This window comes from Oreochromis niloticus, linkage group LG14 (genome assembly GCF_001858045.2).
Source record: "Oreochromis niloticus isolate F11D_XX linkage group LG14, O_niloticus_UMD_NMBU, whole genome shotgun sequence".
Lineage (NCBI taxonomy): Eukaryota > Metazoa > Chordata > Actinopteri > Cichliformes > Cichlidae > Oreochromis > Oreochromis niloticus.
The window spans coordinates 11,426,698-11,454,579 of NC_031979.2; the positions used below are offsets into that span (position 1 = coordinate 11,426,698).

At 39.1% G+C, this 27,882-nt stretch overlaps 1 protein-coding gene across 6 annotated transcripts; it reads right to left on the reverse strand.

Annotated features, from left to right (window-relative positions):
- Positions 1–746: 746 nt before the first annotated feature.
- LOC106098520 (von Willebrand factor A domain-containing protein 5A) lies at positions 747–26,808 on the reverse strand. Of its 6 annotated transcripts, XM_019345231.2 has the most exons (23): positions 26,659–26,808; positions 24,884–24,931; positions 24,104–24,306; positions 23,792–24,014; positions 22,929–23,095; positions 22,731–22,845; positions 22,463–22,611; positions 22,276–22,364; positions 22,042–22,186; positions 21,579–21,658; positions 21,377–21,491; positions 18,087–18,245; positions 17,900–18,003; positions 12,286–12,506; positions 11,945–11,983; positions 10,367–10,408; positions 8,248–8,268; positions 6,908–6,946; positions 5,288–5,326; positions 2,993–3,034; positions 2,345–2,490; positions 1,758–1,881; positions 747–1,637 (listed from the first exon to the last, which is right to left on the reverse strand). In XM_019345231.2, exons 1-23 carry the CDS (start codon positions 26,720–26,722, stop codon positions 1,558–1,560), a joined length of 2,454 nt encoding a protein of 817 aa, XP_019200776.1. In that variant the 5' UTR covers positions 26,723–26,808; the 3' UTR covers positions 747–1,557. The 6 variants fall into 6 exon arrangements, with proteins under 6 accessions (XP_019200776.1, XP_025754070.1, XP_025754072.1 ...); XM_025898285.1 differs by lacking the exon at positions 8,248–8,268; XM_025898287.1 differs by lacking the exon at positions 6,908–6,946.
- Positions 26,809–27,882: the final 1,074 nt, after the last annotated feature.

Consider the following 27,882-nt stretch of genomic DNA (forward strand, 5'->3'; position numbering starts at 1 on the left):
GTAATCATGCATTTCCACCCTCATGTTTAGATGCCTCTTTTGAGGTCTAGACACAGAAAGGTATACTTACTCTCAAAGACTTATATATTAACAGGCAATTTCTGTCATTTACCCAGTTGCAGAACAAGTTCTCTCTCCCTGCGTCACATTTTTTTCATTATTTACAGATAAGAAACTATGTTCGTCAGAGTATCCTCAACTTTCCATCTCTTCCGGAAAAGGGGTCAATTTTTACGCTTCTTCTGAGTTCCCAGGATTCTGAAAAGTTTTTGTGAACGCTTTTTCTGAGTATTTGAATTGTAAATCTGACTTTTTGAAGACAAGAGGAGGAGCAGGGTTTACAAATTGGAGATGAGGTGTGTGAGAGGAGTCTGTGTAGGATCCATTCTTGTTCTATAAATTCAAGACATCAGTTAATTCAATTTGAAGTGCTTCACAGACTCAAATTAAATTGCACAGGATTTTTCCTTCTGTTAGTCCTATATGTGATCGTTGTAAACTTGGAGAAGGCTCTCTTACTCATTTATTTTGTACTTGTCCCAAATTGTACAACTATTGGCTGGACATCTCTGCACTGCTCTGACAGTGCAGTGCAGCACCCAGAAAGCTATTTGGCATTGGCAGAGAAGACTTGGCAAGTTATTCATGAAAACAACCCTGGTACTCAACTTTGCTGCTCAACCCACAAATAACCCAAAAATATATTGTTCATACAAATGTGGCACCATTTCCGGGGAAAAACAGACTTTCCAACAATATACAATTTATTGCCAAGAAACATTGTTACAACAAAGAAATAACAGACCAAACATAAATTTCATAACTTTTTATGCTAAGTATTATTTGGAAACTCATTACAAAACAGGCACTTTTGAAAATTCAAAAATAATCATAAGTAAGCAAACATGAATGAAGACTATGTGCTGTCTTAAGTCGTTCAAGGACCAATCAGTGTCAATTAGCAGAATGAAAGTGTTTTATGGATAAAATTGTAACTCCTGCGAGAGAAACAGAATGACGTTCTGTATAGTTTCATTTCAATTTGGCCATAAAAATATGACTTTTTAAAAAATAAAAGCTAGGATAGACTTTTTTGTTTAGAAGATGGTGTAAACACTGTAAATAGTTATTTTCAAAGTTTAGCTCTATTCACTCCAATTCACTGAGGACCGTCTTGAAAATGTCCTGAACTGAAGCCATTTTCAGAACTATAACAGGAAGGGAAAAGACTCTTCTTAGATTGGTTTTGGTGTTTCTGTGTGAAAGAAGTAAAAGTATGAGCATAATCGCCATCTAGTGGCAGAGAAAGGGAATTAAAACACTTTCTGAATGAGCTGCCACAGCAGTGGTTCAGTCTTTTACTGTGTTAGGAGTATTCAGATAATTGCGCACACACTTTTTTTCCACAATGGTAAAACCAAAATTAGGTACATGATTCATAACAAATAAACATGTAAAAGGGGTTGATGATATAAAACAGCTCTGTATCAAAGGCAGTGTGGAGTAAGTAGACCTGCTTCTGTTCACTCTGAAGATGAAGCTACTTTAAGAAATCCCTCAGAGTCCCAGAGCTTCTTTCTTCACGCTGCAACCCAGCAGGACATTTCCAGCATCCACACACTCTGACACACACGGTGCTAAAAACACAAAACAGATATTAAAGGAGATATTAATGTGTGTGTGGGGAGGGGGGCTGATTGTAGCATGAAACAGTTTTTTAAAGCTGTTATTTTATCTGTCACTATCATTGCTAGTACCATTCTGAGCACGGAGCCACGAGGCAGCCTTCATAGCCAGAAGCTCCCACTCGTCCTTTGCATCCATCTTGAAACCATGAAGCCAGATCAGAGCCAGAATGGTGGCCCACACTTCACTGCTGGCCTAATTCACCAAATCAAATGAAACAGACAGAACACACATTTTACTTTCTACAAGCAGTAATATTTTATTTGATTTGGCAGATTATTACACTGGATGCTCTTCCTGATGTAATCCCAAACTGTGATATCATAAATGCTCTAAAATAATGTGCTGACATATTTTTTACAAGAACTGATGAGGAAAATAATTTCTGCTGCTGTGTGGTTTCTGGATAATATCAGACGCTGGTGCAGCTCAGTGGGAGGTTAGGAGTGTGATTACCACCAGTGTTTTAGCTTCTGATATGCAGATGTTTATTCTCAGGCTGTGAGGCAGGCCTACATTTACTTTGACTTCAGTGTCCTTGTTTTATGGTGTGTTTTTAATTACATCATGTGGTTTAGTTCAAATTATAGAATCAAATCTGTTTTACAATATCTCACATCATCATTTTGTGTTAATATTTAAATTGACAGCAGCCCACCTTTTCAGGCTTTGACTTTTCCACCTCCTCGTTGGTCTTTCCCAGTGCAGCAGCCAGAGCTGCATCAAGCAGCCAGCAGCCAGACGCCTCCTGCAGGGAGACTAACTGCAGCAAAGGGTCTCTGGGTGGCTGCTCAGGCACAGCAGCTGGAAAATCAAAGATGAAATAAAAACAAAACCTGATTATGGTGCTAGATAAACTGGCAGCATCACACATTAGTTACTGTGGTTTTAATGAATACCATCTGAAGGCAGTCAAACTGATGAAATGAAAGGTTGAAACGATGTAAAGTATGTGTTTCATATGTTTTAAAGAAAAAATATATGGCCAATGTATTAAATTAATTTAATCTGATTTATTAGAATATAAAACTAAAACTTTATTCAGTGAGAAAAAACTGGATCTCATTATCAAAGCAACTGAAATAAACATTGTTATATAGTCACTTCCACTTAGCTTTAAATTTCCTTCATATCCACCAAGACAATGCGTGCTTATTTTCTTTTCTTATTATATTCTAACCCAGCAAATTATAACTGATGGAGTCACACACAATAAGAAAATAAGAATTTCCATCAGTTGACCTTTTGAAAAAACACACCTGCTAATTAAAACTAAATACATGCTCTCATTTTGTTTTTTACTTACATTTTCTTGACTGGTTTTCTTCTTCCATCATCGGGAATCCATCTGAATTGGTAAAGACACACACACACACACACACACACACACACACACACACACACACACACAAAAATGTCTTTGAGGTAATTACAGAGAATTCCTTAGCAATAGTATCTGAATGTATGGATTTCTCAAAAACAGTCATATTCCAAGAAAAAAATCATAACCTTTTCACTTCCTGATTTCTTACAATGTTAAAACAGTGCACTGCTGTGCTGCTCTGCCCTTAGCATACACACTCCATGATAATATTCTTTTGGCTGTCAGAGGCACAAACAGTCCCCTGACATACATGTTGCTATGGACCACCATACCAGCTCATGTAATAGCTCACATCATTTCCTCTGTGTTTAACAGTCTGTGTATTCACAGAAACGGCCAAATTAAAAGTACAAAATATCACATTCATGAAAGCTGGTTTGGCTGTATTTACTCTTTTTATTGCTTGTTTGCTGCTCTAACTGCATATGTAATGAAAATGACAATTACTTTTGAGGACTTACATGTGCATGTTCAGTCCACACACTAAACCACACCTAAAACTATTATCCAAATGCGTACATCCTAACCTGAATAAATACTGAGTTTAAGTTCAGCCAACAAATCAGATTTCAATTTTGACCTTCAAAAACCTTTCTGAGCGTACAAATCTGTAAAACTACATGTAACATCTCTCTCGCTTGTTCGCAAAACCTTAAATATGTGTGGACGAATCAGCTGATACACACAGAACAAATTGCATGCCCACGTGGGGTTTTGAGACAAATTTAACGCCATCAGCTTCTCACACATCCACAAATGTAAGCTGCATTCAAATCTTTTTGTAAATACACAGAACAACTTATAACCCCTTTATTAGAAAACATCGATTTACCAAATACATAATTATAATTCATTTAAAGGGTTTTCTTCCCAGAGTGCAATGCAATATGTGTTCAGAATTATTCATTACATCAACATTAATGTTAGCCTGCTGTTATTAGAGAATGGTAAGATCAACATTAGAGTGTTAGTCCATACTATTTATTTTTATTATTCTATTTTTTTTTTAAGAAAATGAAATGTCCACTTTATTTGAACAAACAAACAAAAACAAATCCGCAGGTCTACAAGGCCAGATGTGGTTTTGGATCAGATCGTACGTATTTGCAACCCTTTGAAACATATTTCTCTCCATACGTATGTTACTTATACACATACATGTATGGAGGTCAACAATATGTGATGACTACTGTATGAATACAAATGCCTATATATTTGTTTAACTTTCACAAAGGGTTTTGCTTACTCCTGTTATGTACAACTCCTCCAAAGCTATGTCCTACATCACGATGTTAAAATCATAAAAGAATGGATGGCACGAGATGAAGACAGTACATATGAACTATTCACATTCATTGTGTTATATAAAACAAAATATCATTCTCGACCACCCTACGTCTCCCATTTAGACCTCAGGACTTCCAGGCCATAGTTGGCACAGATGTTTCTGTATGGTACGCTGACCACTTGGTTATGGCAGTCCATGTATGCCCTGCCTGTTAGCATCTTGCACCCTGCTGGGTGTGCTGGATTGTCTCGGGGGCATCTTTACACAGCCTGCACCTGGGGTCATGCCTGGTGTGATATGTGTGAAATTCCTCTGTCATTGCTGTATATCCCGGTGGTGTGGATCAGTGAATTGATGTCTCGTTCACTCATTTAGCGTATAGCTTGATGTCATCCATGCACAGGAGGTGGCTGACGATTGCTCCATTCTGTAGTCGGTATCTGTAGCCAGTTTTGTCAATGATCTCACTGAGGGGGTTCAGGCCTAAGCAGACCAGCAGTGGGGACAGCACATCCATCTCTGTGGTCGATCCCGCACCTGATGGTGACTTGTGCTTTTGGCTTGAAGTTAGCCTCTAGTGTTGTTTGCCACATCCACATAGAGTTCCTGATGAAGGCTCTTAGGGTCCTGTTGATCTTGTACAGTTCTAGGCATTCCAGGATCTGAGTGTGGGGCTTGGTCAGCCGAGTCTTGCAGTCTCTATCAGTAGCTGGTGTTTTGTGCCTCTGGTATTCATGCCAATTCCCTTTTGTGCCCCACTTATGTATTGAGCCATGTGCTTATTCATCTTAGCCGCTATGATGCCTGAACAGGAGCTTCCATGTGGTACTGATGCAGGTTATGTCCAATAGTTGGATGGGACCGGTCCCTTCTACAAACAGCTACACATTTACATAGATGTACAGATGTGTCATTTAGGTTTTACTTACCTGTTTCAATTTCCTCATACATCACCGGGGAGGCACACACTATAATGTAAAAAATAGAGTCAGTACATTTGATAAGAATTTGTTAAAGAAGACTAAATTACTGATTTGTTGATATACAAATACAAAACAAATAGTATAAAAGTATTTAAATGTACATCACTGTCACTGTTCTAATTAGAATTTTGAATTTTTGTAACAAATATTTTAAAGTCAATGTCATTTTTTGCTTTTGGTTCGTCTGAACCTGACTCAGATATTCTGCTCTGAAATTTATTGTTGTACCCTGTTTATTGGTAAATGGCCTGTATTTGTATAGCGCTTTACTCAATCCCTAAGGACCCCAAAGCGCTTCACACTACATTCAGTCATTCACCCATTCACACACACATTCACACACTGGTGACGGCAAGCTACATTGTAGCCACAGCTGCCCTGGGGCGCACTGACAGAGGCGAGGAAAAATAAAAACTGGCATTACTACAACCTCCATCTTTAAAATTTATAAATCAACCTTAAACAGGCTGAGGTTATCAGGTAAAAGTCTTCACTTTGGGACACAGCCTATTCAGGGGCGGATCTAGAGAAATTTTTTTAGGGTGGCAAAGAAATCAAATGGGGTGGCAAAATCAAAGCCTTTTTTTCCAAACACATATGCAGGTGGTTACATATGGTTAAAATGATTCAAATGCAGTAAGTATACATGTTTTTCATGTAAATATAGTCTATAACTTGATTATTGTCTGTAGCCCACATAATTAAACACTTTAGTTACATAAAACATGTGATGTTATGTACTGTATAGCCTGTATAATAAATAAATATGTAGGCCAATAAGCAAAGGTGGAAAGTAACGAATTACATTTACTTGCGTTACTGTAATTGAGTAGTTTTTTTTGTGTATTTGTACTTTTTAAAGTCATTTTTCAAGTCTGTAATTTTACTTTTACTTTTTTAATGAAGTATTGTACTTCGCTATGTTTTCAATCACACCCGTTACTGAGTAAATTTATAAAAACAAAAAACAAAAAACATTGCGCTTTGGAAATACAGCAGGGAATGATGGGTAGTAGAACAAATTGGCACTAAGGTCACGATAAAGACGGAGATGGAGTCTGACATCGGTGGTACGGATCCAGTGAAAAAAGAAACTCCGTTGAATTCTGTTGACCCTGAACTCAAAGAAACTGATGTGAACCCCTGGCCGTATTTAATGGTCCATTTTGGCTTCAAGTGCAAGGAAAGGAAACAGCTTTATTATGCAGTGTAAGCTGTGTTTGCCCAGAGAGACCGAGTTAGCAGCTTTTAAAAATTCAACATCAAACCTGCGCAAGCATGTAGAGGTAAGTTAAATGAAATTTGTACCGTTATGGTACCACTCCAAAAAATAATTTCTGTCCACTATGGTCTCTATGGCCTCTGGTATTCATGCCAATTCCTTTTTGTGCCCCGCTTATGTATTGAGCCATGTTCCTATTCATCTTAGCCGCTATGATGCCTGAACAGGAGCTTCCATGTGGTACTGATGCAGGTTATGTCCAATAGTTGGATGGGACCGGTCCCTTCTACAAACAGCTACACATTTACATAGATGTACAGATGTGTCATTTAGGTTTTACTTACCTGTTTCAGTTTCCTCATACATCACCGGGGAGGCACACACTATAATGTAAAAAATAGAGTCAGTACATTTGATAAGAATTTGTTAAAGAAGACTAAATTACTGATTTGTTGATATACAAATACAAAACAAATAGTATAAAAGTATTTAAATGTACATCACTGTCACTGTTCTAATTAGAATTTTGATTTCTTGTAACAAATATTTTAAAGTCAATGTCATTTTTTGCTTTTGGTTCGTCTGAACCTGACTCAAATATTCTGCTCTTAAATTTATTGTTGTACTCTGTTTATTCACATTCATCTGTCTTTTTCTTTAAGGAAAGCAAATAACCATGACAACAACAGATTAATATTTCATCTTAACATGTAATGTCTCCATATCATACTACGTTTCTGGCTTCCGAGAGTCTTACAGCAGGTTAGAATATTACTACAATATTTAAACTGTATTTAAATCTACATATTGATAAACATCACCTATATTTAATCATTCAAGTTTGGACACATTGACTCTTTAAAGGGTCTTTTTCATTGTTTTTACTCTTTTGTGCAGTGGACAAGAAAACCTCTTAATTGAAGGAGCGACATGTACAGATACGACCTTCTGTAAGTTTTAATAGGATCACATATTTATTATATTCTATTTCTAATTATTTACTAATTAAAAAAGGAATTGCAGCTAGATTATGATGCTGATATGAAAATGTTGGGAAAATTATTTCATTTGATGTTTCGATCAGTAAGTTCATCCTGACTTGAAACTTATCATAAATGGTAGTATAACTAAAAGCTTGTACATCTTTAGTTACTCACTAAGGATACAGACAATTACAACAACTAAGAAAAGAAGTACTGCAGTAACTGTCCAGTGAATGTTTGACATTTGAGATTTAAAATAAGTCCAAATACAAATATGTTGGATTCTTCTTTTTTTTTTCAGAAATGCACATGTGTGTAGATGTGTGTTGTCATTCAGCCTCTACTTACTTATACCCTAACGACCTATGTAAAAAAAAATAAAAATTAAAAAATTAAAATCAGATTTAAAGTTTACAAAAGGGTGAACATATTAGAGAAAAATAAAAACTGGCATTGCCACAACCTCCATCTTTAAAGTTTCTTAATAAACCTTAAACAGGCTGAGGTTGTCAGGTACAATTCTCCACTTTGGGACACAGCCCATTACAAAGGCCTTCAAAACCAATACTGCAGCAACTGCAGTGAATGTTTGACATTTAAAATTTCAAATAAGTTCAAGTACAAATGTGTTGGTTTGTTTGTTTTTATTTTTAGAAATGCACATGTGTGTAGATGTGTGTTGTCATTAAGCCTCTACTTACTTTCTCTAGCACACTTAGGACCTTTGTAAAAAAAAAACATAATAAAGAAAAATCAGGTTTAAAGTTTACAACAGGGTGAACATATTAGAGAAAAATAAAAACTGGCATTACTACAACCTCCATCTTTAAAATTTATAAATCAACCTTAAACAGGCTGAGGTTATCAGGTAAAAGTCTTCACTTTGGGACACAGCCCATTCAGGGGCGGATCTAGAGAAATTTTTTTAGGGTGGCAAAGAAATCAAATGGGGTGGCAAAATCAAAGCCTTTTTTTCCAAACACATATGCAGGTGGTTACATATGGTTAAAATGATTCAAATGCAGTAAGTATACACGTTTTTCATGTAAATATAGTCTATAACTTGATTATTGTCTGTAGCCCACATAATTAAACACTTTAGTTACATAAAACATGTGATGTTATGTACTGTATAGCCTGTATAATAAATAAATATGTAGGCCAATAAGCAAAGGTGGAAAGTAACGAATTACATTTACTTGCGTTACTGTAATTGAGTAGTTTTTTTTGTGTATTTGTACTTTTTTCAAGTCTGTAATTTTACTTTTACTTTTTTAATGAAGTATTGTACTTCACTATGTTTTCAATCACACCCGTTACTGAGTAAATTTATAAAAACAAAAAACTTGCGCTTCGGAAATACAGCAGGGAATGATGGGTAGTAGAACAAATTGGCACTAAGGTCACGATAAAGACGGAGATGGAGTCTGACATCGGTGGTACGGATCCAGTGAAAAAAGAAACTCCGTTGAATTCTGTTGACCCTGAACTCAAAGAAACTGATGTGAACCCCTGGCCGTATTTAATGGTCCATTTCGGCTTCAAGTGCAAGGAAAGGAAACAGCTTTATTATGCAGTGTAAGCTGTGTTTGCCCAGAGAGACCGAGTTAGCAGCTTTTAAAAATTCAACATCAAACCTGCGCAAGCATGTAGAGGTAAGTTAAATGAAATTTGTACCGTTATGGTACCACTCCGAAAAATAATTTCTGTCCACTATGAGATAAAGGAGAACATCACAAGCCTGATACCTGCAGGCCTGACAACAGGAGATGTATCACTCCTGTAACACCTGTAACATTCAGCAGTCGCCTCATTGTTCTCATACACAACAAAACTATTGACTACACTACACACTAACTACACAAGATTTGCGCTAAACGTTGCAAATCTGTCACATCTCAAAACACCGCAGTCACTCCTAAAACTTCCCCCTTCCTAAACAACTAAATACCATGTTTTGATTGGTCGACATGATACATTTTTCGACCAATAGGAAAGGGTGGGGTTTTTTGGTTTTGGTTTTGCTCAAAGGCGGAGAGTGCTTTCAAGCGCTTTCCTTATAAAATGCCGTTTTTACTGTTTCTTCCCGCAGTAAATATAAACAATGATAGTATTCAGGAAGAAAAACAAACATTGCTTATATTTTTATCACAACTCTGGTTTTACGTGGCCTATCAACACAATTTAAAAACTGGTATAAAGTCCACACCTTTTCATCATTGGCTGGACTATGGGATAAAGTGGCATCATTGTAATCCCATACGGGAGCAGCCAGTCACTAAGTGACTAACACTGCAAAACAGAATTGTTAAAGTATTCATTTTAATTTCAATTCAGGTTAGATTTTTTTTCTGTGCACACAGACCGTGCCAGCAGTGCGCAATTGCGCACACGAGCAGCTTAGAGGGAACATTGCTCCTAAGAGGATTAGCTAACAAAAATAAGTAAATAAATAAACTAGTAAAATAATAGAATTCTAATATTAATGCAGTGCTCCACAGGTATTATAATAAGTAGTATTTAAATTGTAAAAGATATTCTCCTATATTCTGAAATGTAAACACCCATGAAGGGTTAGTAGTAGTAGTTAAAGTGTAAAATATGTTCACTAATATTCCAAATATAAAAACAGCAACATTTTGGCTTGCTTACTCAGGATACAGCCCATTATAATGACTATCAAAGCAAATACTACTGCAACTGTACACACAGTGTTTATTATTTAACATTTTGAACAAGTTTAAACAAAAATGTGTTTCTATTTTTAGAAATGCATTGATGTGCAGATGTGTGTTATACTGATATTCAGCTTCTACTTACTCGGATGTCGTCCTGACCTGCCCTGAAAATTTCGGAAAGCACCTAGGATGTAAAAAAAAAACAGATGTGGGCCAGGTCTGGCAATGATGGCACTATTTACGTTCCTATGTTCCTATTTTAGTTAGAAGACCCAAATGCCATGTTGCAATACTATACTGCTATGGTGGCCAACGTTTCAAATGCAGATTTGACAGGTTTGTGAGTGTACACTTTATCCGAAAGCTAGTGACGGTTTACTCATCTTTGCCACTGAGTGGCTGTAGCTCAGGAGGCAGAGCAGGTCACCTACTGATCGGAAGGTTAGTGGTTTGCTCCCTGGCTCCTCCAGTCTGCATGTCAAGAGTGTGAATGTGTATGAAAGTAGTTAGGAAGCACTCAGTTTAGAGAAAGTGTGTGAATGTGACATGTTGTATAGAGCACTTCGTGTAATCTGGGAGAGTAGAAAAGCGCTATATAAGAATCAGTCCAGTCACTGTCTGAACAGAGTTTCGTCATGCTACTTTTGCACTATTATGTTCCAGCACATGTTGTTATTACATGGCTTGATTAAGGTACACATTAGGCTGACATCTGGGGCCAGAGCTGAAACTGTTCTGGGCCAGCACAAGGCCAGCAGTGTGTCTGCAACTGGCCCGTGGCTGCACACAACTTACACATGACCCACATACCGCAAAGAATGACGGCCCTTTGGTGGCCCAGCTACTGTGCAGTAAATGTTTGACATTTAACATTTCAAATAAGTTCAAGTACAGTCCCCTGGAGATCCTGGGGATGCTCCCTTCCATGTTAGAAAAAAAAGGTCCAGAAATTTTTACTTTTTAACATTCATAGCCTGATATGCAAATAAACAAATACACAAACACAAATACACAAACACTGTTTAAAATATATACAATGTTTATCTGCCCAGTCTGGTTGTTCCATTTTCATGTCATAACCTTCCTGACATGTCTGCCACTAAAGTTTCCTCACCTGCATCCTGTTCTCTGATTGGTCCCTACTGTATTTATACATCATGCTTAAAACTCTAGTTTATATAATTAGTAATTTATAATGTGTTCTCCAATGTTTAATTTTTTCCAGTTAATTTTTTTTTCTTATTATGTGGCCATTATGCATCAAGCACTGTCTGCCACTAAACCCCTATGCCTCAGTTCAAGTTATAATTAAAAACACTCCTAAGAGGATTAGCTAACAAAAATAAGTAACTAAATAAACTAGTAAAATAACAGAATTCTAATATTAATGCAGTGCCTCACAGGTATTATAATAAGTAGTATTTAAAGTGTAAAAGTTATTCTCCTATATTCTGAAATGTAACCATGAAGGGTTAGTAGTAGTAGTTAAAGTGTAAAATATGTTCACTAATATTCCAAATATAACAACAGCAATATTTTGGCTTGCTTACTCAGGATACAGCCCATTATAATGACTATCAAAGCAAGTACTACTGCAACTGTACACACAGTAGTTATTATTTAACATTTTGAACAAGTTAAAACAGAAATGTGTTTCTATTTTTTTAGAAAAGCATTGATGTGCAGATGTGTGTTATACTGATATTCAGCTTCTACTTACTCTTATGTCGTCCTGAACTCTTTAAAATTGGGAAAGTACCTAGGATGTTAAAAAAAAAAGGATCAAAATATTTAATAAGAATCTGTTAAAGGGAAGTAAACATATAAGACAAACACTACAGTATTTAAAATGTGTAATGTGTAAAATGTGATATGATATGATTTTTGCTACTGAATCTCACGTTTTGCTTTAACCAACTTTTCTTTGTATTTGTATTACGACTGGATCCTGTGAACTGACTCTGTTAGTCTGCTATTGTACTCTTTTCATTCAAGTTTAGCTTTCTTCATCTTCAAACTGTGGCTGACAGAGTTTACTTTTTTATTTTGAAATAAACTCACAGGGTGTTGGAATATTTCTGCGCACAAGAGGTCCTTGAATCACTTCGCTGTTGTCTTTGTTGACAGCAATAAAGGCAGTGAACGAACTGCTCACTCCTGATTGGACACTGAGCTGCACCACCTTCTCCTTCACTCCTCCATCTTGCTGTCCTCTACGATCTCTCTCCTCCATCTCCAGGGAACGAATCAGATTGCGAGCACCCAACCTGTGGACTGTTAGTCTGCACGTAAGAAGGAAAACATTACAGAGTTGTCATGTCATACGTAATATTGCCAATAGCTTATTATGCCTAATACTGATCAGAATATAATCAGGTACATTAAATAAGTATGTTAAAGTTTAACTCATATAGTGTGTGTGTGTGTGTGTGTGTGTGTGTGTGTGTGTGTGTATTTAAGGAAGATAGGAGGGAGTGAGAGACACTGAGCAGCCAGTAATCTCAAAGAATGTCTGACGTCAATTAATGATTTAATGACAAAAACACAGTTTTAAAGAGAAAAGAAGATTTTTACAATGAATTTTAATGTGAGAATGTGTTACAAACAAATCTACCTGAAACAGAGGACAACATAAACTAGATGAAACACTTCTCTGTGAATCGCTACCTTTTTATGGTGAAGGGGTTTGTGTGTCCCAGGCATCCCAGGGACTATGTTGTCGGAGGTTAGGTTCTCCGATGGCAAATTGGTTCTGGGTGAGGGACCAGACAAAGAGCAACTCAAAAGACCCCTCTGAGTGAAAGAAATAGGGAACAGTTCACCCTCCTGAGCTAGAGTTACTGGGGTCCCACCTGGGAGCCAAGCAAGGGGAGGGTGCCCAAGGGTGAGTGCCTGGTGGCCTGGTCTAAGCCCATGGGGACGACTAGGCACAGCCCGAAGAAGGGATATGGGTCCCACCAGCCTGTACTCAAACAACAGAACACCATGCTCTTGATTTACCGTACGATCTACATCTCTACCCTCATATATGGTCATGAGCTGTGGGTAGTGACCAAAAGAATGAGATCACAGATACAAGCAGTGGGAATGAGCTTTCTCTGAAGGGTGACTCGTCTCTCCCTTGGAGATAGGATGAGGAGCTCAGCCATCTAGGAAGGGCTCCGAGTAGAGCCACTCCTCCACATCAAAAAGGAGCCAGTTGAGGTGGTTCAGGCATCTGACTAGGATGCATCCTGAGCACATCCTAGGTGAGGTGTTTCAGGCATGCCCCACTGGAAGGAGCCCCCTCCGGGGCACACCCAGGATACACTGCAGAGATTACAGCCCTCAGCTGGCCTGGGAATGCCTTGGTGTTTCCCTTTACAAGCCTAAGGAGGCGGCCAGGGAGAGCAAGGTCTGGGTTGTCTGCTTAGGCTGCTGACCCCACCACCTGGGGCTGGATAAGCCTGGGATGGATGGATGGATGGATGGATGGTGAAGTAATTATATCCATATTTGACTGAAATTTCAAATGTGATGGAAGTTTCCATGTTAAAGAATAAAACAGAAAAGAAGAAAATGTATTCTAATGGTATTGTTTTAGATCTGATCCTTAAATAGTTTAAACAAGATTGCTACAGGCCTCCAAACCTCATGTGGTCTTCGCATTAGCTCAAGAACAGGACAGAAAGAGCTTCAAGCACTAGGTTTCCATGGCTGAGCACCTGCATCCGAGCCTTTCAATACCAAGGTCAAAGCAAAGAGTGTGAAAAGGAGTGTTCTCTGATGGAGATGTCTAGATTTGGGGGTTGTCAGGAGATCGGTATTTGTATGACTGCTTTGTGCTAAGTGCAAGGTTTGGTGGCGGGAGGATTATAATGCAGGGTTGTTTTTCAGGAGTTGGGGTTGTCCCTTAGTTCCAGTGAAAGGAACTCTTAATGCTTCAGCATACCAAGAAACTTTAGACAGTTTCATGCTCTCAACTTTGCAAGAACAGTTTGGGCCCCTTCCTGTTCTAGCATGACTGCACACCAGTGCACAAAGCAAGATAGGCTACATAAGCGAGTCTGATGAGGAAGAACTGGTCTGGCCTGCATAGAGTCCTGAGCTCAACCTGATCAATGACCAACCTCACAAATGTCCTTTTGAAAGAATGATCAAAACTTCCTAAATTATCTGTGTATCTGAGCCTCAGTCTCAGTCTCACTTTGCTGTTTTGTTGTGGGAATGGAGTCTCTGCCTTTGAGTCAGACAAGTAACTGCAGCTAAAAAGTCAACACTGTCACCTTAATTTGATCATAACAAGTGTAGAAAAGCTCAGACTGCAGTGTAGAAGTTGCTGAAACCTACAATAAGCTGGAAGTTAGTCAAACATTGATTGTTTGATTATTAACAATATTGTATGCAATTGTTGAGGACCACTGACTCACGGGGTTAAAGTCTACTCATTGTGAAAGAATTTCTGCAAGTAAACAAAGCTTTTGTTTACTTGCAGTTGTTATGAGAGGTTTACATACACTCATCATGGGAATGAATTTGATGGTATTTCTGGGCTTTTAATGGTTTCTTTGAATTCTTGTTTTTCTAGGGTGGAGTGATCCAAATTAGCTGGTTTATTTACATAGACTGCAATGCTTCTAATCTACAAAGAAATTATATAATTCAGTTGTGTTGTGTGTAGGCCTTTGGTCACAACATGTTGAACTCTCTCATTCATCAGCCACTTCGTTGCCTTATTACTCTGGCACAATTATGAAATCAAATCCAGTGTCCTTCACCAATCATTTCTGTTACACAAGCATATTTTATATTTTGCAGATGGCCGCCCCTCCCTGAGCCTGGTTCTGCTGGAGGTTTCGTCCTGTTAAAAGGTTTTTCTTTCCCTCTGTAGCCTGCTTGCTCATAGGCAGTCATATGATTGTTGGGTTTTTCTCTGTATGTATTATTGTAGAATCTTCCTTACAATATAAAGCAACTTGAGGCAGCGGTTGTTGTGATTTGGGGCTGTATAAATAAAATTGAACTGAATTGAAGAAAATACTATTTCCTTTCAAATTTCATGTGGCATTGAGCAAACATGACAAGTCATGCCACCAAAATAATCAGTAGGTTGTCTCTTCAAAATACAACAAATACTAGAGTGTCCAGATGGTCAAATGTAAAAAAAAAATGTAAAAAAAAAAAAATGTGTCAGGAAGTGCTGTGTGGCAGGCAGGAGTTGGACCCAAAATGCAGGCTCTCAGGCTCAAGGGGTGAACTCAAAATCACAGCTTTATTGGCTGGCAAAGAAGATGCATTAAAAAAAAAAACCTACACTGGGAAATCTAAGTTCAAGGAAACACAGGGACAGAGTAACACACCACAATGAGGGACAACATGACCCTGACACAGAGATACACAAGGCTTAAATACACTGGGGAATAACGAGGGAATGAGACACAAAAGAAGAGCACAGCTGGGGGAAATCAGAACTGACGAGACAAGGAAACAAAGTAGGATACACTCACATGAGACACAGACCTTCAAAGTAAAACAGGAAGTATAACACTGAGGTGCGAAATTGACATTGACAGTTCTCTATAAGGCAGAGAACTCTAAGAAACAAAAGACTAGAGATGATAAATAATACACAGAGTGAAATCCTGGAACACAAGAAACTAGACTCAAGGGAGCAACAAAAGACCAACCATGAGAACATAATTCACAATACAGAGTGACAAAAAAAGCCACAGGAAACTCAAAACATGCCAAGACACAGACCAAGAAACACGGACTTTACACAGAACAGAGGGGGCACAGAGAAACATGAGGGGCAAGGGATCAAAACTAGAAACCATAAATCACATGAGAACTCGACGAAATACTAAAAAAAAAAAATCACAAAGAACTAAAAACGCTGGATCAGGAGACCCAGGACCCTGACAAAATGTTATTATTTGAAATGGAGTCACTTGGGTCTCACAAATTAAAAATATACATATATTCTATTTTGACAGGACAACCTACTAATATTTTTTGTTTTAGCAGTACAACGGAGTACAACAGAGCATTTTTTGAAGAAAATATCTTTAGCATTTAGTATTTGAAGCTAAAATTTCACAGTAGTTGTTATACGTGCCCAAACTTTGTACCATAACATTTTTATGAAAATCATAGATGGTTGAGCAGAATTCCTGTGTTGATTTCAAACAGAATGACCCATGAGCTGGGTTTGGCTTTACTAACTGTTTGAAGTTACTTTTTAACAAGCAGCTAGTATTTTGTGTAGTACAAGAAAAACTACCCATTAGCTTAAGAAATTCCTGAGCTGTCCTTAAATTAACACCAAAGCTGGGTCCGCTCCCTAGACCTTAAAGAAAGGATGCAGCTTGTCAGAAATCCAACAGAAGGAAACCGAGAGAGTCAGGACAAAGACAAGCTATGAAAGAGAGAAAGCAAGTTTTTAACAATTGCTAAGGCTCAATGCAATTTGGTGTATAAACACATGGAGAGAGAAGATAAAATGAAGATAAAATGCTCAGTGCATCATGGTAAGCCACCAACAACCCAGTTGCAGCATACCTAAGGGATGGTTTAGGGTCATCTGATACAGCCCCAACGGGAAAGTATTGATGAGTAATGTTAAAAATAGAGATGGTGTCTGAATTTAAATAGTGTTATGAATTAAAGAAAAAAAAAAGAATGCTTGGACACTGCTATCATAATGGACAGGTTTTTGACAGGGCTCCCACAACTATATCTCCAAACCAACTTCCTTCCAAGCCAAAGACTAGAAAATACGATGAAGCATATCTTGCCTTTGGCCTCACCTGCACAAGTGCCAAGGTAGGTCTCCCCGGCAGAATTAGTTTCCCCTGCGTTGGGAGCACGCGCTGGGCTGTCCAAATCACGGACAAACAGAATCCCACATTCTGGATTTTTAGTTCACTTCTTATAATGACTAACTATTCCTGACATTTTGACACTTTATACAGTAAAGTTACAGTGGAATACAAATAATGTCAGGCTGATCCTGCCACAATTTGTTCCCCCTGTCCAAATCATGGACAAGATTTTCTTGTAAAACAAAGGGAGGGGGGGCGGGCTAGCAAAAAAAGTTTGGGAACCACTGACTTACCCCAGTAATCAGTCTGAAGGAGTCCTGACAGTATCTTGCACAGATTTCTTTCTGCTGCTGATGGATTTGCCTCTAAAGGTCAGACAGGCTTTGTTTTCTTCTCTAAACAAACACTATGACAGTGTGTAATGTACAGACAAGTCTGTCATTCTTTACAAAAGCAGGCTCTGAGGACACAAATTAGTTGTTGTTGGTGATGTTCCTGTGTGCGTCAATCTGTTTGTTCTTAGTGTATTTTATAGTAAAAGTGTCAGATTATTACATAAAAGTGTTTGGACTTGAATTCAAACAATGTCTCCTTGATTTCACACAAACTGCAGACTGAGGTTACTCTGTCATGTCAAATATGTTTGTGATCAGTAATGATATACTATTAGATATTATGATACCCCTAATCCAAGAAATAATGATTAGGAAAAAGTGAAACATGTTTAAAACAAGACAAACAGCATTAGATCTGGGTATTATTAACTGTTTTCCAGTAAGTAGAGTTCCGTTTCTGATAATACTGTTTTAAATTCAACACGTGGAAACTCACAATTCAAAACAGAAGTGTTGTTTGTGTTAAACATGTTTTACCCAGTGTCCTCTGCAGGTCTGAGACTGAAGTGCAGCTGGTTCTCAGAGGGATGACCTGCCAGGCTGTACTTCAGCGTCACACAGCCCTCTGCTGCCTCTGAGCTCTGACACAGAATTACAGTGTTAGAAGTCACGTTAATTACTGTCATCAAATACCTAAACAACAACATGAGGCTGCTGCTCCTACCTGTCCAGTGAGCTGGGCATAAATCAGTGACCTCTGACCCTGGAAAAGTGCTGTGATTGGTGGAGAGAGGACAGTGACAGACACTTCCTTTGGTAAATCCCATGTGACTGAGATGTCGACCACAGCTGGCTGCAGAGCAAATCGCAGCGACTGCATCACCTGAAAAATAATGAAAACTCTCCAAATATACACAAACAACTGGAACAGACATTTTACTCACTGCAGGTCTGATCTTAGTGTGTATCTGCTGCTGCTGTAATGTAATGTAATGTAACATGTTTGAACATACATACATGCACATAAACAGACACATAATCAACCATACATTCAGACATTTATTCCAACATGCAAACTATGGACCAAAATACACGGGAAAAGATCAAGGGTAAGCTAACCAATAAATGCTTTCTCTCTTTCATAGCTTGTCTTTGTCCTGACTCCCTCTGTTTCCGATCCCGGTCCCAGTGTCGCCACCTCCAGCTGACGAAAGGGAGAGATGCTTCCGTTGCAGAGAAATTTTCCAAATCACTTTATGGCAACCTGTCCAATTCGAGCATACGGGTGGGCGAATCCCTCACTTCCACCGAATCGCTGCTTCTCATTCTGGTCATCCTCAGTCTCAGCTAGATCACTAGGTCACTTCAAGCCTCAGCAGATTCAGGAGATGAACAGAACCTAATTGATATTAGGTTAACTAATGAGTTACATCTCCCTTTGATCCTGTTAAATCCTCCCATCCCTGCTACAGCCCTTAATAACCAATTTTTCACTACCATTACCCACCAGACCAAAGCCATCAGTATTATTACCTGAGGCAATAACCAGTCCCAGGAGAGGGTTCCTTTACTCTGGGGTGGAGACAAGGAGACCGCTTCTAGTCCTGCAGCGGCAGGGAAGTTCTCCTGTTCTCCTGGCATCAGCAGTTTGTGACGACCCCATGCCTCACTCTGCCCACTCATATGTGGTGTTGATTCGTGCTGTTCTAAAGTGAATTTAATACATGGGAGGGGCATGGTGCCCACAATCTGCCCCTGTTCACCTGCCAGACAAAAGCCAGTGTCAGCATGGCCCCTCCAAAGAACCCTCAATGTCTACATGTATTTAAAATTGAGAGGTGGGCTCCGGTACCAGAAGTGAGGCTGAACAAACAGACTGCCTTCTTTGAATCGCCTTTTCATAATTAAAACACTTTTTCACAACTGCTCCCATTCTCATCCACCCCGACCACTCAAAGTTGTGTATTGTAGAAGTGGAAGCATCAGACACTGGTGTCGGAGCAGTCCTCTCACAGTACTCAGGTTCTCAAGGCAAACTACAAGCCTGTGCCTTCTTTTCTCGCAGTCTCTCCCCAGATATTATGATGTAGATGACCGTGAGCTGTAGGCTGTAGAATTGGGCCTAGAAGAATGGAGACACTTACAAAGGGGGCAGAGCATCCTTTTGTGATCTGGACCGATCACAACAACTTAACCTATTTGAGGACAGCCAAGAGACTGAATGCCCATCAGGCTCGCTGGTCACTATTTCACGCACGTTTTAACGTCTCTGTTTCCTACAACCATATCCCTGCTTCCTCAGGAGAAACTGTAATAATCACCATATTTAACAGGTTTTTTAAGTTAGCCCACCGTATAGCCTTGAAAAAACTGTCTTCAGCTGCTGAGACAGCTAAATTGTTAACAGATCATGTTTTCCGACTCCATGGTATTCCGGTGGAGATCATGTCTGATCAAGGCTCTCGGTTTACTTCACAGGTGTGGAGGTCATTTTGTTCAGCATTAGGAGGCCGGGTCAGTCTCAGCTCTGGATATCATAGCCAGACCAGCAGCCAAACAGAGCACATGAAACAGGAGCTGGAGGCTACACTTTGCTGTCTCACTTTCAACAACCCTTCAACCTGGTCATCATATCTCCTCTGAGTGGAGTATGCACACAACTCTCACACTTCATCCGCTAATGGTTTCTCTCTCTTTTGAAATCTCCTTAGGATACCAACAACTTTGTTCCCAGAAACAGAGATAGAACTGGCAGTTCCCTCAGCGCACCAGCGGCGATGTCAACGTGTCTGGACACGGGCCAGAGAGACATTATTCTGGAAAGCGCTAGCGCCGTTAAGCAGACCACCACAGGCCACGCACTCCCAGGTAGCTACTTGGGCAGAAAGTGTGGCTTGCTGCAAAAGATATTTCCCTAAAGTCATTGTTGCATTCACCCATACAAGGTGGGGTTCCATCATTAGCCCCAAGGCAGTTAAACTGAAGTTACCAGCATCTTGATGCATGGTCAGTCATCCAGGTAAGTAAATCCCCAAAAGTTGATTCTGTTCATCTGGACGTAGCGTTTTCAGTGGGAGAAATGTTTTGTCACTCAACTAAGTGACTTCTTCAGTCTCAGCTGACTGCAGGTTTCCCCAATCTTATAAACAGAATATTTGCATAATGACTGAAACCAGCCCAGTGAAGGAACAATGAGCTGGGAAGTCAGTTCCTTGATCATTAATATGCAAACACTCATGAACATTGATCAACAACCACTGATCAATGGCCATGAGTACCATTCACAGAGAGTTGGGGAATGGCTGCAATCACAGCATTGTAAGATGGCAAAAGATGTACCCTTAGGCAATGTTCCCTCTGTGCAATCGCGCACTGCTGGCACGGTCTCCGCGTACAGAGAATCTGTGTTGCACACAAAAAAAAAACCTAACCTGAATTGAAATTAAAATAAATACGTTAACAATTCATTCTGTTTTGCAGTATGAGTCACTAAGTTACCGGTGACTGGCTGCTCCAGCCAATGATGCGATTCACATTCGTATATACGCAGCTAATCAACATCGTTGACAGGCTATGACAGCGTCCTTATGTGCCGACACCGCTGTTTTAGCTAGCAAAGCAGCGTGGCCGGCATGGTCGTGGCTGCCAGTCTTGGGTAGACTGGGAAGGGTACTGCACCTCCAAGGAAAAAGACTGCATGTGTGAAACAATGTCAAGGAGATCTGTCGAGAAAATTAGTTTAAACTCAGAGAAGAGAACTGATCAAGAGACTTGGGCCAGTTGAAGACATGCAGACTTTTTAAGCAGTCACTGGAATACATGGCAGGGAAAACAGATTGAGGTGGATTAAGGAATCTGCTGATGGTGTCAAACAAAAACCTTTGATTGGATTTATTACCATTAATCAAAACAGCAGAATAAGATTTAGTGTCTTTTATGAGTTGGTTAAGTATGTTTAGTAAGTCCTTCATATGGTGTTATTAACGTCCTCATTAACTGTGTTTAATTTCTTACTTTTGGTTGCATCCTGTCAGTCCCTGTGATGAACTGAGCGTCACCTCCTCCTTCCTTGGCCATCCCATTGATGAGAGCAGAGCTGGCCCCTTCCCCAATCCCAAAAGAGAAACACCTGCAATAAAACAATTGTCACGCACACAGAGGACATGTTGGACATTCTGGGAACTGTGTAGATATAACTGTGGTTTTGTGGTTTCACCTGTGAGAACCTGAATTCTTCTTCACCAGATCGATCACTTCTTTGGTGTTCCCCACCTCTCCATCAGTAAAGACAAACAGCTAGAGAGGAGAGTTGGCACATAAGGACATAACATCAGACTCACAAACACACAGCTTGTTCTGAGAGCTGAGTTAGGTTTCAGAAATAGTAACTGGGCTGTTTCTTATTAGTGCTTTTCTACTCTGCTTGAGCACTCAAATTTCTTTATGCAACATGTCTCATTCACCTATTCAAATAAAATGGGTGAATACAGGCCCTTTTTTCTATGTATTTCTATATAGCATTAACGTGCACATACTCACTCTACATCATGCACATTGGGGATCAAGAAGACATTGCCATGCAGCCAGGAATCGAACCACAAATGTTCTTATGAGCAGATTATCTGCTGCACAACCTGAACCATAACCACCCTAGGAAAGTGTCCCACTTTATGTGTTACCTGTCTAGGCTGATTTTGAATGCAGGGCTGGCTGTAAATATGTTTGAGAGGCTCCAGGATCTCTGTTCCTCCAAGATCAGCCTCCATCTGCTCAACTTTCTTCAGAGCCTCCTCCATGGTCTGCTGGCTGTACTCCACACTCTTACTGCCATCACATAAACACATGCACCAAAACATCCATTAAGATAGCTTAACAAAGACAGCGGGGACTTTGTTGTTGTTGTTGAGACTCACGGGAAGATGTGTTCATATCTGGACCCAAAACTGTAAATGTTGAAATAGCAGCCCATTGGTAAACTCTTCAACAGGAGCAGCAGAGTATCCTGAAGGGAAGAGGGAAAAGATGGTGAGGCCACTGTGTGAGAGGGACACTGTGAAGGAATATCTATCTAATATGAGTGTAAGAACAAACGATGAATACCTTGGCACTGCGGATGCGAGTATTACTCATACTTCCAGATCGATCCATTAACAACACAAACTCTCCACATGAAGCCATTGAAGACATCACAGACTGGGGGAACTCAGGGTACAGACTCACCATCACCACTGGATCACCCATCAGAGAGCCTGAAAAATTCAGAGACAGAAAAAACTTAAAACAAGATCGACTTTCAGTGTTTATTCAAACATATTGAACTCCAGAACTTTTTCTTTGCAAACTAATGACTTCACTCATTTTCACTCACCCGGCTCAGCAGAGGCCTGTCCTGCCTCCACCACAGCAGTGGGCTGGTGGGCGTCTTTGTAATAAATCAGCAGTTCAACATCTCTGTCAAACTTGTGTCCTGCAGCCAGCTTGACCTGCACACCACAAACACATTCATATTTATTCCTCAGTAATAAGTAACAACCACACACAGCAGACACATCAGCACTCTACCTACCGTGGCCTGGGTTTGATCAGTGTTGAGGTACTGCAGAGGGTCCAGGGAACAGTTGGACTCTACTTTAGAGACTGGACGAGGAGAGGACACTCGGGCAGAAAAAGACAGACTGTAGGGCACCAGAGAGGCTGGAACAGAAGTCACCTGGACACCTGCACCTTCACTACCTGTACACAGTATCAGGTTAGAAATGCTGTAAACAATAAGGCTGCTCACAAGAAAAAACTACAGCTGCTAAAAACATCTGCTTCGAATAAGGATTTCAGTAAAATTAGGTATTTTTAAAAAAACAGTTGTATTTCAGCTGTTCAGGAATAACTAAATTATCATAGTACAAATGATAGAGAACCATGCATCTGTGTGAGCAGCTTTACAACTCAACAGCTGTACTCTGTGTGTTTTGCAAATGTTCCACATACTTGATCAATTCTATGGTAAATGGTAAATGGCCTGTATTTGTATAGCGCTTTACTAGTCCCTAAGGACCCCAAAGCGCTTTACACATCCAGTCATCCACCCATTCACGCACACATTCACACACTGGTGATGGTAAGCTACGTTGTAGCCACAGCCACCCTGGGGCGCACTGACAATTTTATATATTCAAATTTCACTTGCAACATATCAAGCTGACAAGAAAATCTGAAAAGTTAAAGTCTGTGGTTACTCAACACATCTGCCTCTGGTTTCTTACAAAGTTTATAATATGAAAAATATCTATATCACTTTTTCTTCTAGAAAATGAAGTTGGATCTTGACTTAATTTTCTGCCATACATTGTATCCTGTCAGTCTTTTGAATGTTTGTTAAAGACCTAATGTGGTTTAAACATTTCTGGTCCAAGTATTCTGAAGTTGTCCTACCCTGAGGTTGGTATCGAGGGTTGAGCACAGCAGGCAGACAGAACCTCAGACCATCATCAGCCTGCACAGCCAGCTCAGTGACGTACTCCAACCTGATGGAGGCGCTCTCTCCTGGAGGCAGACTGCCCACATGCAGAGAGAATATATCTGGACTCTCATCACTCTCCTCCAATAGGAAGGCCTGCTGACCGGAGCTCAGAGCATCATCATACTCCTCACGAGCCTGAAGCACAGGTGACACATGTCAGTGACATTCACTGTGTTTATTTTGAATCTCACTTATAATCAGGTTATATTTACTGTCCAGCTCACCTTCTGTTTCTCCTTCACCTCAGCTACAATCTGTGTCTGTCCAATCTGAGCACTGAAATGACAGACAGCAGCATCTCCAGGCAGAGGGAAGACAAAAACAGCCTCTAATGGTTTGTCCTCCTTGTTCTCGTAGTTCAGAGTGGAGACCACTGTAGCCACATGGTCCCTCACCTCCAGCTCCACCTCAATGCTTTTCAGAGGAACTGAAGGACAAACAAAATTAGAATAACTACATAAACCATACAGATGTTTTGCAAATGGTTGATTCACAGATTGTGTCTTGTGTTACATTTCAGCCACACAAAAGTCAACCATTAACAAGCTGGTACTTAAACCTGACTGTTCAATAGTATCACAATGTGTATTTATTTTTATTAATATTGATTCATTTATTTTATTTTTTATATCCATTAATTTTCTTTTTTGCTTTTCTACTACAAGGATATACTCTGCATGACTCGTAGCCATATGTAACAGCACCCCACTGCCCAGGATGCATATGGTCAACTTTACCAACTTGTACAGAGTGAGCTTGCTGCCATCCTGAACTCTCAAACAGTAAGTGTGGGAGACCCAGACGTTTTTATTATGTATGCTTTGGCCAGTAGAAGATGAAAATGAACCTCAATGCAATTCTCATGTTGATAGTTGAGTACAGCCTCAGTCAGGGTGAAACAATTATATATTATTATTTGTTACTACAACTGATTAAAGTCTTTACATTTGAATGTTACATGAATGAAAAGAGTCTGCAGAGAAAACTTTATTTCCTGTCAGTACCTGGTTCCCTCTGGAGAGTTAGCAGACCACAGCTGTTCACCATCGTACCTGTGAAACAAAAACATGTTGATATTAATATTAAAAACAAGAAATATTTCTTGTCTATGCAGCCTGGAACAATGCTCTACTTTATATATAGTATATATATATAAAATTCTGCATTTAAGAAAATGTTTCCTTAAAACAAAAACTTAATATGACATTTAAAGGGTTGTTTTTGTTGTTTTTAGTTTTTTAACAAATGAAACAAAAACATTGGAATTTCTAAAATGGAGCCCAATGAGCAGTTCATTTTAAAAGTCCTGTATTGTTTTTCTTTTTCTTTTTTTAATTTTTTGTTATTGCTCATTAATAAGACAAAAGTATTTCTTATCCGATTAATCAACGGCATATTCGATAGAATTATAATCAAAAGCTGCAGCGTTAGTTGAGTTTGAGCATAACTGTCCTTTAACCTCTCAGGAATTTTGCAGTTGATTGGGGTAAAACTCGGGACAAATGTAGTGTGGGTGCAGATAACATTTAAGATTTCAATAATGAATCATGAACGAATAAGCACATTACCAGCAAAAGTAAAAAGTAAAGTAAATAAAAACTTAACTGGTAAAAACAAGAGCTCCGAGAGCTTTATTTCGCTTAATTTCCTGTGTGTGTTGGGGGCAACAACAACGGACGTAAAGATGCGCTACCGTAAAGCTTACTGAAAAGGCGCAAGAAATTTAAGCGTCGGAGAAGAGGCGGCTGACTTCACCGTGGCACACGAACGACGGGCGAGGGGGGGCTCTACTAGTAACATGGCGCTTCTTATGAATACAGCACAATCCAGACACTTTATCAGGTGACAATGATAAAAGGGTGATTAAAAATCTATAACAGAATATGCACACAGAACGATGAAATAAAAATCTTCATCTAATTTACTATTATAACGCTGAGTGCACTCTCAGTGTTGCTGTTTATTTCTAATATGGCAGCTGCGCATTAGAGCTCTGAAACTTTAAATATTAAAACATCAAGAGTTACTTTCGCTTAGATGCTTCGGTTTGTCAGCAGATTAAATGAAATTATCACTGAAAAATATGAAATTAATTATCAGTGTGAAACAATTCATTCCAATCAATTTAAAACTGCAACTCTGAACATATCCTGCTCCTGACCAACGCAGTAGAGTGCGTTATATAGATTGCATGCTTTATGGGAGCTGTTTTCTTAAGAGAAAACAAAATCTCCTTGATCCGTTAAATCGTCTAAACGTCAAAGACTCGACACGCGTCTTACTAAGATTGCGTCTTCGCTTCTACAAAGATTCACATTAATGTGAGAAATCTGCGACTAGAAAAATCTGGATTATTTTTTACACGGAGTGAAATACTGGAAAACGCCACCAGAAAACCAGTTAAGATGGAAAATGCGTTGATAACTTCCAGTCAGGGGATTTACTGTGCAGACGAAAACTTGCATCTTTCTTCTTGTGACAGAGTGACTGTGCACCTGGGCAATAGTAACTTTTAGAACCTAATAGTTCTTTTTCACAAAACACAAAACTATTTGAAAATCTTTTGAAACAGTTTTGAAACTTTGTGTTTTTGACTTTGATCCAAAAGCATTTTTTTAAAAGGCAATAATGAAAACTGAAATAGAAACCAATGATGTCACATTAGGAATGAACTGACGGACAAACTCATAAAGAACGGGATGGTTAAAATCCACCTATCAAATATGAAAATATGGCACTCGAAATCCCAAATGAAGAATCATGCGCAATAGAAGCTTACCTGTGTGGACAGGTAGTTGTTGACTACAGTTCTTTTTTCTTGTAGTAGTGTTTACAGACCCCATTGCAGAAACAAATCACTGCTATCGGATACGTCCCGTTTCCTTGTTCTTCTTCTTCTTTTTCTTCCAGTTTAACGGCAGCTTGCATCCATCGAAGTTGCATTACTGCCACCCTCTGCTGTTACTTAGACTGCACTTAGCTCTTTAAATCTTCTTCAACAATCCCGTTCTTCTCAGAAACCGAAGAACCACTCTTTTCCTTTCATGACATCCTAGCCAGTCAACCACCTTTTCAAACCTGAGTTCCCCCCTAATTCCCATTTCTACCCTCATCATTCTCCTATGGTTATCATACCTTCTGCAGTTAATAAATACATGCTCAATTGTTTCCATAACACCACACCAATTACATTACACAGCCCCGTTAAATGTTTCCCCATCCTAAAAAGAGTGCCATTCAGGAAACGATGCCCTGTTCTTATTCTACACTTAACAATCTCCTCCCAACTTTTCATTCCCTTATTTCTTTTAACTTCTACTGTATTTTGCACCCTATACAATTCCATTTCCTCGTTGTCTCAAAAAAACTGTACTGGGTGGGCGGAGCTATCTGTAGCTTGTTTTCTTTTTGATTATTTAAGAATACCTTCTGTGAGTTTCATTTTTACTTTGCAATAGCTCTGAAGTGCTGAGAAATCTTACTTAAAATAATTGAGCTTACTCTTCCACGTTATTCGGTAATTTACTGCGCATACTTTTCATTAATCAGCACAAATAAGGTTGCATAGTTGGCTTACAGATTATAGAAATAGTTCAAAAGAAATTTGAAGAAATACTGATTAAACAGCATTTATAACACACAACACTGAACTGAAGGCAGTATGGTGTAAGTAGATCTGCTTCTGTTGAAGGTGAAGGCACTTTAAGAAAATCCTCAGAGACCCAGAGCTTCTTTCTTCACTCTTCAGCCCAGCAGGACATTTCCAGCTTTCACACACTCTGACACACATCTTGCTAAAATAGAAATCAAATAAAAGCATACAGCATCAAACAGTGTTTAAAAGAATATTTTATTTGTTGTTCTCATGGGTACTACCATTCTGAGCAAGGAGTGTCTGTGTCTAATAGACACTACATATAAGATCTTATATGTAAAAAATTTTTGCAGCCAACATGAAAATGGTAAATATAGTTTTGTCTATGACTTTATTACTGATGCTCAT

Excerpts from the sequence above, each read along its gene's own strand:
- LOC106098520 (XM_019345231.2), bottom strand. The coding sequence starts at position 26,722 with ATGGGGTCTGTAAACACTACTACAAGAAAAAAGAACTGTAGTCAACAA. Across the intron at positions 22,612-22,730 it reads ACAGGCCTCTGCTGAGCCGG|GCTCTCTGATGGGTGATCCA; the intron begins GTGAGTGAAAAT and ends TGAATTTTTCAG. Across the intron at positions 18,004-18,086 it reads ATGCCCAGCTCACTGGACAG|AGCTCAGAGGCAGCAGAGGG; the intron begins GTAGGAGCAGCA and ends ATTCTGTGTCAG.